Here is an 11750-nt window from a genome sequence, read left to right on the forward strand (position 1 = left end):
ATACTGACCAGCTCAAATAGACAGAAGTGTGCTATTTGGCAGACAAATCCAAACTCATCTCTCGGCATGTCCAGCCCACTCATTATCTCAGCCTATCATGGCTTGCGGGAAGGTTGTCAACTTTTTCTGTGGCTAAACAAACTAGGCTCGTAATTTAACAATTTGATTCATATTTACAGATGGCATACAAGTTTTGTTATTATGTTCAAGAAGGCATTTCTGCCCAAAAACACATTTTGATTAGAATAATATGTTTACTTTCAAACGGCTCTCCTGTTAAGTAGTGACCTGCGACATATGCCTAGTTTCCTGAAACGGTTCACAAATGTGGAAAAAGGGAGGGGGTCTGAATACTTTCCCGAATGAACTGTATTTAAAAGATCTATAACCGAGTGAAGGGAGTTGTAAAGTAAGAATTGAACGTGTTAATGTTCATTCATAGTCGGAACATAGGATTTGTACTTTTACAGATCTATTTTAACGTTTACATTTCATGTTTCACGCATGGCTTTTCTTACAATCCTAACAATTTACATATGGATTTTCTTACATTCTTAACGATATGTATATTCAACCTTTTGGCAGCTATCTTGCTCCACACAAGTGTGGTTCCAGAAAATGCAGAACCGCAGCCAAAAATAATTAATAATTAACGATCTGCTTAACGTGGACATATTTTATGCAGAGTAAACCCTCTCGCTTCACATATCTCTCTACTACTAGTACTACGGGTGACCAAATTCCGTCCAAAAAGAAACGACAACACATAACTGGTTTGCAGGCTCACCGCGAGCTACCGAGTCTTCGGAAATATGGCCCTTTTCTCTTTCTTTGCAGGTTGGATCGGTTATTTGTTTATTTGCCTGCTTGGATTGATTTTCATCGCATTTCTCTGTTTTTGTCTTTACATAAAATATATTCATCTGAAATATGATCACATACCGGGACCACCAAGGGATAGGTGAGTCAGTATGATGTAACTTGAATATTTATTTTAAAATGCTTTAGCTAAATGTTAGTTTCAACTATACTGAGCGGCGACATAACGCATCGGATTTGTTGATAAGGAACTACAGTAGGTGAAAGTTGACCTCAACAGCAGTCAGGGTCGCTGTTTCACCTGTCTTTTTCATTTTCACTAGGTGAAGGTATCACTCATGTCATAACGTTCTTATTTTTCAGTTATTAACCCGTCTCTTGTTCTCCCCCAGTTTTATATTTGGTCATTCCCCAACCATGCTGAGGGAGATGAGCAGTGGTCGAGTTGTCCACGACAAATTTCTGGAATGGTTTGTTGAATGCTATGAATCAGGTGTTGTTTATTCTGGGACAGAATATTCTGGGACAATAAATAAAGATATATTTTATCTTTGACAGGGCTGAGACATATGGACCGGTGTACCGTATCAACGGTTTGCATTTTGTGGTGCTGTGTGTGACCTGTCCTGATACCACCAAGGTAAACCTGTGAAATTACTGCAATAATAATTTCTGATGGACTGACTACGTAAACACCTGACCAAATTAAGCAAGATTTTAGTTCTGGGTTAACCAAGATTAGTGTAATCATACATTTTACCATGTTAATTTCTGAAATGAAAGTGCTGTAAAATAACCAATTCCCCCTTCAAACTGACACTTTTCTTTGTCTCCACAGGAAGTCCTGATGTCACCGAAGTACCCCAAAGACTCACAGGTCTATAAGCGTCTCTTCAACCTGTTTGGACAGAGGTGAGTCCTCTAAATATACTTCCTACTACTATTTATTGTGTCAATGTTTTGGTTGGTACAAACTCTTTCAACACAATCCCTCCTAATGCTGGTTATTGCATGCGTAGCCTACAGAGAATATAGACATTCAAACGGGACAACTTGGTCACTGGTCAGTTTATTCAGTCTTAGGGTAAATACTCTGTTGTCCTTCTTCTTCATAGGTTTTTTGGAAATGGCCTGATCACAGCACAGAATCATGATGAGTGGTACAAACAGCGAAGAATAATGGACCCTGCCTTCAGCAGTCTGTAAGTCACTATAATTGATCAATCGACTCATTGATCACTCCATTGATCAATCCATCCAGCCATCCATCTGTTCATCCATCCATCATTGCTGTGTATTGTTAGGTACCTGCGGGGTCAGATGGGTGCGTTCAACGAGAGGGCAGAGAAGCTGATGGATAAACTGGCGGACATGGCTGACAACAACACAGCTGCCAACATGCAACACATGTTCAACTGTGTGACACTGGATGTCATCACTAAGGTAACGGTCACTTCCTGTTACCCTCAGATCCCCACACTGCCCTTACACTTTATTATTTCTGAAAGCTACATTTGTTTGTATATCTGACAGTAAAATTGTCATAACAGGCAGTTATAACACACTCATTACCTAAGCTATATACAATTTAGTCTCACCATGCCAATGTGCTAGCTATAATTAGCATAACTAGAACCAGGAGTTTTACCTTATCATGTTGTCAATCCTCTGTTTTTATCTCATCTGTAGGTGGCGTTTGGAGTGGAGCTGGATCTGCTGAAGGAGAGTGACTCTCCGTTCCCCAACGCTATAGAGATGTGTCTGAAGGGAATGGTCCTCTATGTCAGAGACCTTACCTTCCAGGTAAATAATGGCATCAAAGATGTTGGTGATGCTTCTCGAGAACGATGGCTTATTGAATTGATCTATTTGAAATCCTACAGTTTCATCAGATAAAATCCTGTGTTAAAGAGTAATCAAATTAAGATCCTACATATGTAGCTCTACCCAAAGAACAAGAAGTTCATCAACGAGGTGAAGAAGTCTTGTCAGCTGCTGCGTTCGACAGGCAGACAGTGGATCAACGAGAGGAAAATGGCCGTCCAAAACGGAGAGGACGTTCCAAAAGACATCCTCACACAGATCCTCAAGACGGCTGGCAAAGGCATGTTGTAGTAGCCTGATCCTAGATCTGTTCGTGCCGTCTTGCCAACTCCTGCCACTGTTCAAGTCGGCACAAACAGATCTGGGACCAGGCTAACATTGGAAACCTTTTACCTGTGGCTCTGCATGTGACATTGTGGGACAAGTGTTTGCTAAAACAGTCATGTAATTGATGAGGTTCAGTAGCACTATTGTCTCAATGCTGTAAACTGATATATATCCATAATTTCAGAGGAAAACATAGCAAACGATGATGAGGAGATTATGCTGGACAACTTTGTGACGTTCTTCATTGCGGGTACGTCTCCCTGAAACAAGTGCTATACTTTATTTATATATATATATATATATATACAGTTGACGTCGGATGTTTACATACACCACATTCCGTTTTTACAATTCCTGACATTTAATCCTAGTAAAAATTCCCTGGTTTAGGTCAGTTAGGATCACCACTTTATTTTAAGAATGTGAAATGTCAGAATGATAGTAGAGAATTATTTATTTCAGCTTTCATTTCTTTCATCACATTCCCAGTGGGTCAGAAGTTTACATACACTCAATTAGTATTTGGTAGCATTGCCTTTAATTTTTTTTAAACTTGGGTCAAACATTTCGTGTAGCCTTCCACAAGCTTCCCACAATAAGTTGGGTGAATTTTAGCCCATTCCTCCTGACAAAGCTGGTGTAACTGAGTCAGGTTTGTAGGCCTCCTTGCTCGCACACACTTTTTCAGTTCTGCCCACAAAGTCTATATAGGATTGAGATCAGGGCTTTGTGATGGCCACTCCAATACCTTGACTTTGTTGTCCTTAAGCTATTTTGCCACAACTTTGAAATGATGCTTGGGATCATTGTCCATTTGGAAGACCCATTTGCGACCAAGCTTTAACTTCCTGACTGATGTCTTGAGATGTCGCTTCAATATATTCACATAATTTTCCTACCTCACGAAGCCATCTTTTTTTTGAAGTTCACCAGTCCCTTCTTGCAAAGCACCCCCACAACATGATGCTGCAACCCCCGTGCTTCACGGTTGGGATGGTGTTCTTCGCCTTGCAAGCATCCCTTTTTTCTTCCAAACAAAACGATGGTCGTTATGACCAAACAGTTGTATTTTTGTTTCATCAGACCAGAGGACATTTCTACAAAAAGTATGATCTTTGTCCCCATGTGCAGTTGCAAACTGTAGTCTGGCTTTTTTAATGTCGGTTTTGGAGCAGTGGCTTCTGCCTTGCTGAGCGGCCATTCAGGTTATGTCGCTATAGGACTCCTTTTACTGTGGATATAGATACTTTTGTACATGTTTCCTCCAATACCTTCACAAGTTTCTTTGCTGTTGTTCTGGGATTGATTTGCTCTTTTCGCACCAAAGTACATTCATCTTTGAACGGCTGATTTCTTTTGATTTTCCCATGATGTCAAACAAAGAGGCACTGAGTTTGAAGGTAGGCCTTGAAATTCATCCACAGGTTCACCTTCAATTGACTCAAATTATGTCAATTAGCCTATCAGAAGCTTCCAAAGCCATGACATCATTTTCTGGAATTTCCCAAGCTGTTTAAAGGCACAGTCAACATAGTGTATGTAAACTTCTGACCCACTGGAATTGTGATACAGTGAATTATAAGTGAACTAATCTGTCTGTAAACAATTGTTGGAAAACTTACTCTTGTCATGCACAAAGTAGATGTCCTAACCGACTTGCCCAAACTATAGTTTTTTAACAAGAAATTTGTGGAGTTTTTGAAAAACAAATTTTAATGACTCCAACCTAAGTGTTTGTAAACTTCCGACTTAAACTGTGTGTATATATATATATATATATATTAAATCAATCTCCATAGTATAGTTTTTTGAGCTCATTTGAAATTTGAAGAAACAACAGTCACAGTAATTTTGATGTTTTAATCATGACAGGGCAAGAGACAACAGCCAATCAACTAGCTTTTGTTGTTTTAATCATGACAGGGCAAGAGACAACAGCCAATCAACTAGCTTTTGCCGTCATGGAACTGGGAAGGCTGCCAGAGATACTGACAAAGTAGGACTTGTTTTCATCATTTCTATTTTCGCTATTGATCATTTCTGTAATAAAAACAGGTTGGTTGAGTTTGTGAGTGTCTGCCATTTCCAGGGTGAAGCAGGAAGTGGATGATGTCATCGGGATGAAACAGGAAATCAGCTTTGACGACCTGGGGAAAATGACCTACCTGTCTCAGGTAAATGATCTACCTGTCCCAGGTTTGTGTGTGCTGTCTTGTCATTGACCTGACAGTGACAGCAATGGAGCTACAAACCAGATCAAGGACTCAGAATTGGAACTGGCATCTGTACACAGAAACCATATTGTACGTTATACAATGTTGTACGATGGCTGATAGAATGGCGCTGGAGGAGATGGCTGCCCAGCGAAATGTGTTATTTTGTGTGTGTGCTTAGTCCCCTCCTGTACTCCCTGTTCACCCACCACTCCAACACCATTATTACGTTTGCTGATGACACAACAGTGGTAGGCCTGATCACTGACAACGATGAGACAGACTATAGAGACGAGGGCAGAGACCTGGCAGTGTGGTGCCAGGACAACAACCTCTCTCTCAATGTGAGCAAGACAAAGGAGCTGATCGTGGACTATAGGAAAAGGAGGGCCTTACAGGCCACATAAACATTGACTGGACTGAATTGGAGCGGGTCGAGAGTTTCAAATACCTTGGTGTCCACATCACCAAATTACCAACAAACTATCATGGTCCAAACACACCAAGACAGTTGTGAAGAGGGCACGACAACACCTTTTCCCCATCAAGAGACTGAAAATATTTGGCATGGGTCCCCAGATCCTCAAAAAGTTCTACAGCTGCACCATCAAGAACATCCTGAACGGTTGCATTACCACTTCGTACGGCAATTACTCGGCATCTGACCGGAAGGCGCTACAGAGGGTAGTGTGTACGGCCCAGGACATCACTGGGACCAAGCTTCCTGACATCCAGGACCTATATACTAGGCGGTGTCAGGAAGGCCCAAAAAATTGTCAAAACTCCCAGTCACCCAAGTCAGAGACTGTTCTCTCTGCTACCGCATGGCAAACGGTACCGGAGCACCAAGTTTAGGACGAAAAGAAAAGGTAACTCTTCACATTGTCAATTAATCAGCATGTTGTGTTTGATTCATATCACCCCCCCGTCAGGTTTTGAAGGAGACTCTAAGGTTGTACCCTACAGCACCAGGCACTTCTCGTTTCATCCCCAACGACATTGTCATCAACGGCATCCCCATCCCAGCAGGAGTCTCATGCTTGGTGAGTAGTCACCTCAAAAACAATGTGGAGGAGTGATGACTGTTGTATGATAATATCTCTAAGTTTAGTTGTGGTGTTAACATGTGATACGCTGTGGTACCTCAATGTGGTAAAGGAATCAAGTATCCTTGTCTAAGCCAGTGTGGCTCATACATCAATGTAGCATCATTGTATCATTGACTTTTCTTATGTTAACATAGAATGTAAACAGAATTTCTCAAAACACCATGATTGTGTAATGAAACCATGACAGGTAGTGCACCTAAGCTGAGATCTGGGTGTTTGAATGTAAAATGTTAATACACAGAATGTGTTTTAAAACAGAAGTGTAGGAACTCTGAAACACCCAAAGTGGTTCTTCAACCTGAATATGGGTGTTTTTAAGAGAGCGTTGTGAAAACCCATTTTGGGGGTTCAGTGAATGTAAAAGCATCAACACTCAAAAATGGTGTTTCTCATACAATCAATGATTTACAAATGCAAGTCATTTCAATGATTTGTTAATTAAATTTGACCAAAGTAATGTAAATCCAACTGCATATGTTACTCAAAATGTAATTATATTTTATGAGGATAACCAAAGTGAGAGACAATAGATTGAATGATAGAATGATTGAACTCATTGGAAGTCTTTGGTTTTAATCACGTTGCATTTCTTATCTTGACGCATGACTCTGTTTTTAGAGGATTGTGGGTAGCGTTTTTAGACTATGATTCTTTCACACAATGTTGTGTACATGTTTGAAGAAAGAAGACTGTATTTCTGTATTGGTATTAAGCAGTTTGTTGTGTAATGGATCATGATGAACGGATATCAAAACTGTCAGGCATTTTGACGTTCAATGAGGACAGCACCCATTCCCACATAGACAAAGGAAATGACAACAAAAGAGAAGGGATCTAATTCTGCTCTAAACAGAACTCGAAACACCAAAGTAGTGTGTTCAACCTGTTCTGTTAGTGCTCCCAGTCCCTGGCAAGGTGTTGCACAATATTTGATTTAGTGGTGTTACAACACACCGTGTCATGTGTTTCAATACTCCAGCAAAGATATGGTTTCGTCTCCTTCAAGTTGGTGGCAGCTCAGTTGTCACTAGTTAATGTAGCAATATTGATGTTCCTCATATTGATGTTACACAGGAAACGGAAACCAGTTTTTACTTACTTTATTCATGTGCTGGTTGACAACATGCCTAGTAAAGTTTTCTTAATTATATATCTTTGTCTGTCGTGGCTACAACACAAAGCACATTGAAACAGTTTTGGTGTTACAATGAATTTCATCTTAACAGTGTAGTCAACACCTCATTAACTATTTTGGGTGTGGGTGTACTTATTTTATTTCCTAAAGTGTCTTAAATCTTTTGTTTTCCTCTATCTTGTCTGTTTACAGTTCAATTCGTATGTCTGTGGAAGGTTGGATAAGTTCTTTGAGGACCCGCTGAAGTTTGACCCTGAGAGGTTCCATCCAGACGCTGCCAAGTAAGTCACACGATACGTTTTCATTGTTTTATTGTTTCTTTACAACATTTGAATTGATTAAAGCAGAACTGAACTCGTTGAAACTGGCATACATTACATCCAGAAAATATTCAGACCACTTCACTTTTTCCACATTTTGTTACGTTACAGACTTATTCTAAAATGTATTTAAAAAACAATTTTCCTCATCAATCTCCACACAATACCCCATAATGACGAAGGAAAAAAAGGTTTTCAGACATTTTTGCAAAATTGAGCTCAGGTGCATCCTGTTTCCGTTGATCATCCTTTAGGTGTTTCTACAACTTGATTGGAGTCCACCTGTGGTAAATTAAATTGAATGGACATGATTTAGGAACACGCACACCTGTATATATAAGGTCCCACTGTTGACAGTGCATGTCAGAGCAAAAACCAAGCCATGTGGTTGACGCAATTGTCCATAGAGCTCCGAGACAGGATTGTGTCGATGCACAGATCTAGGGTAGGGTACCAAATAAATATCTGCAGCATTGAAGGCCCCCAAGAAGACAGTGGCCTCCATCATTCTTAAATGGAAGAAGTTTTGAACCACCAAGACTCTCCCTAGAGCTGACCACCCGGCCAAACTGAGCAATCGGGGGAGAAGGGGCTTGGTCAGCGAGGTGACCAAGAACTCAATGGTCACTCTGACAGAGCTCCAGCCACTATATTCCACGCATGAGGCCAAAGACGGCACTTTTGATCAGTGATTGCAGGAAAGGGCTACTTTTGGTCATGAAGTCAAAGTTCGTCATGACTTACATGGTGGTTGGGTTATGATTTCGCCCACTAACACGGGATAAACAGCTGTGGTGATTACGCTCTATCTGATGGCAGAACAGTGGATCAGACTTTGTTTATGATAGACAACATGTAGCGCATTTTTTACTTGAGCAATACTGCACTAAACACCTTAACTAGATGTAAAATTGCGTGACTAAAACCTTGTCGACAAAAAACACAATTAATTACAGATTTCTTGAGTTAACTTGGACTATTTTGAGGAAGTGATACGTGCTTTGTTCTTATGGTGTCTCATGCAGTGGTGGGAAATGTACCCAATTTTCAAACTGTAGTAAAAGTAAAGATACCCTAAAAGAAAATGACTCAAGTAAAGTTAAAAGTCACCCAGTAAAATACTACTTGAGTAAAAGTCTAAAAGTGTTTGGTTTTAAGTGTCCTTAAGTATCATAAGTAAAACCAGACGGCACGATATTCTTGTTTTCTTAATCTACGGATAGCCAGGGTCACAGTTCAACACTCCGACATAATTTACAATCGAAGCATTTGTGTTTAGTGAGTCTACCCAATCAGAGGCAGAAGGGATGAACTTAGTACTTTACACCACCTGGTCTCATGGGGGACAAACATCAGCAACTGATATATCGAACCACACCCCCAAAACTGAAATCTAGTTTATCTTAATGAGCAATAGAAAAACACATTTGGACTCTGTGCGTTCAGTCACTTTTTAAGAGCTAACAGACATGTTGTGTTTGTTTCTGTCCTGAAGACCCTATTACTGCTACTACCCCTTCGCCCTGGGACCACGCTCATGTCTGGGACAGAGCTTCGCACAGGTGAGCAGACTGTCCGTATGAAATACATTGAAACAACTTTATTTGGGATTGTTCTCTGCTGATCCTATTATCCATCCTAGTTAGATTACTCCTGGACTTCTGCCTCCAATATATACTTTTTTTATAGTTGAGCACACCAGATTTGTCATCCTTTAAAGAGATCTGTTGCTCACAGATGGAGGCCAAGGTAGTGATGGCCAAGCTGCTCCAGAGGTTTGACTTCAACCTGCTCCCTGGCCAGTCCTTTGACATCCTGGACACTGGGACTTTGAGACCAAAGAGTGGAGTGGTGTGTAACATCAGACACAGAGGACAGACATCCGCAGCCTGACCTGACTGGGACCTGAACATGACTAGCACTTCTCTATAACATACTTGTCTTATTTTTTATACTTCCTAGTGGAACAAATTATCTCTTTTTCAATGAAGCACCTTATTCAAATATCTAGCTATTTTTTATGAAAATGGATTTTGAACAATTGTTTATTCTTTTTATCAATGATGAAATAATATCTTAAATATGACGGTTCTATGTGATGAAGAGTTACTAGGACAGACTTGACATAGGAGTGTTTGTATTTGTGCCGATTCCATGTTGTTAATTTACCCTTATCATGTAGTTACTATGCAGTATACCATTTATCACATAATATAAAGAGATTTATAAAGTATATATTAACTTCTTTGATGAACTTCCTAACCAACATTACCACAGTGCCTCTGTTGGAGTGAATTTACTATATTTTAATAAAATAATTGACCAAACATCACTGAGCTCCAGAAGATTAGAATACTTTTATCCACAAGGTGTCGCTGTGAACCTGCAGACAAACCAAGAACATTCATTCTCATGTTTAGTCTCTTTCTTGTTTACACCCAGAAGACCTTGCTTTTTTCAATTTCGACTGAAATGACTGCAACACTCAACAAAGAGCTGCAGTTTGTTTCAGAGTGGGTGGCAAGGAATAAGTTAGCCCTAAATATTTCTAAAACGAAAAGCATTATATTTGGAACAAAACACTCACTAAACCTGAACTAAATCTGCTACTAAATTATGTGGAAATTGAGCACGTTGAGGTAACTAAACTGCTTGGAGTAACACTAGATTGTAAACTGTCATGGTCAAAAGTTCCTAAGATGGGGAGAAGTCTGTCTATAATAAAGCGATGCTCTGCCTTCTTAACAGCACTATCGACAAGGAAGGTCCTACAGGCCCTAGTTTTGTCACACCTTGACTACCCGTTCAGTCGTGTGGTCAGGTGCCACAAAAAAAGACTTAGGAAAATTACAATTGGCTATGAACAGAGCAGCTCGGCTGGTCCTTAGATGTACACAGAGAGATAATAATAATAATATGCATGTCAATCTCTCCTGGCTGAAAGTGGAAGGGTTTTGAGGGGTTTTGAAATGTTGAATAGACTGAGCTGTCTGTCTAAACTACTGGAACACAGCTCGGACACCCATGCATACCACACAAGACATGCCACAAGAGGTCTCTTCACAGTCCCCAAATCCAGAACAGACTATGGGAGGCACACAGTATTAAATAGAGCCATGACTACATGGAACTCTATTCCAGATCAAGTAACCGACGAAAGCAGTAAAATTAGATTTTATAAACAGATAAAAAACACTTTATGGAACAACGGGGACTGTGAAGCAATGCAAAGATTGGCACAGACACATGCGCACACACACACACACACACACACGATAACATAAGCACTATGCATACACATGGATTTAGTACTGTAGATATGTGGTAGTGGTGGAGTAGGGGCCTGAGGGCACACAGTGTGTTGTGCAATCTGTGAATGTATTGTAAAAATGGTATAAATTGCCTTAATTGCAGCTTTAAAAGTGGACAAGTAGACTGGTAGCACAGATACTGGATATAGTGATGAGATGCCTGCATCTCTGCTCTAACAATGGGATTCGTTGTCCACAGGGCGGAACGGTGGGCTGTGAAGTTCCCTCCTATTCCTTTCTTTGGATTGGTGGATACATCTCGTTATTTTAATACATTTTTAAATATCCGATGTGAGATATTGACGTCACCACCAGTATTCGGTAGAGAGTGAGATGCTATGCTACTAGCCTCATGTACATGTATAGACCGTCTCAAATTTCAACAGAGAAGGTGCTATGCTAGCCTCATCAAATAAAATACAATTTTATTGGTCACATACACATGGTTAGTAGAGTGTAGTGAAATGCTTGTGCTTCTAGTTCCGACTATGCAGTCTAACAAGTAACCTAACAAATTCACAACAACTATCTTATACACACTAATGTAAAGGGATGAATAAGAATATGTACATATACAGTTGAAGTCAGAAGTTGACATACACCTTAGCCAACTACATTTAAACTCAGTTTTTCACAATTTCTGACATTTAAACCCAGTAAATATTCCCTGTTTTAGGTCAGTTAGGATCACC

At 40.1% G+C, this 11750-nt stretch overlaps 1 protein-coding gene across 2 annotated transcripts; it reads left to right on the plus strand.

Annotated features, from left to right (window-relative positions):
* The first annotated feature begins 642 nt into the window (after positions 1-642).
* On the plus strand, positions 643-10079 carry LOC110529322 (cholesterol 24-hydroxylase). 2 transcript variants are annotated; one of them, XM_021611450.2, is made up of 15 exons: positions 643-961; positions 1212-1289; positions 1378-1459; positions 1658-1731; positions 1935-2021; positions 2124-2262; positions 2509-2622; positions 2761-2923; positions 3155-3220; positions 4843-4966; positions 5060-5144; positions 6116-6226; positions 7620-7708; positions 9243-9309; positions 9485-10079. In XM_021611450.2, exons 1-15 carry the CDS (start codon positions 813-815, stop codon positions 9638-9640), a joined length of 1584 nt encoding a protein of 527 aa, XP_021467125.2. In that variant the 5' UTR covers positions 643-812; the 3' UTR covers positions 9641-10079. The 2 variants fall into 2 exon arrangements, with proteins under 2 accessions (XP_021467125.2, XP_021467126.2); XM_021611451.2 differs by having other exon boundaries at positions 646-961; positions 4894-4966.
* Positions 10080-11750: the final 1671 nt, after the last annotated feature.

Source organism: Oncorhynchus mykiss, chromosome 8 (genome assembly GCF_013265735.2).
Source record: "Oncorhynchus mykiss isolate Arlee chromosome 8, USDA_OmykA_1.1, whole genome shotgun sequence".
NCBI lineage: Eukaryota > Metazoa > Chordata > Actinopteri > Salmoniformes > Salmonidae > Oncorhynchus > Oncorhynchus mykiss.

Coding starts and splice junctions, on each gene's coding strand:
- LOC110529322 (XM_021611450.2), top strand. CDS start 813: ATGGCCCTTTTCTCTTTCTTTGCAGGTTGGATCGGTTATTTGTTTATT. Junction 1,460..1,657: donor CCTGTCCTGATACCACCAAG/GTAAACCTGTGA, acceptor TTGTCTCCACAG/GAAGTCCTGATGTCACCGAA. Junction 9,310..9,484: donor TGGGACAGAGCTTCGCACAG/GTGAGCAGACTG, acceptor TGTTGCTCACAG/ATGGAGGCCAAGGTAGTGAT.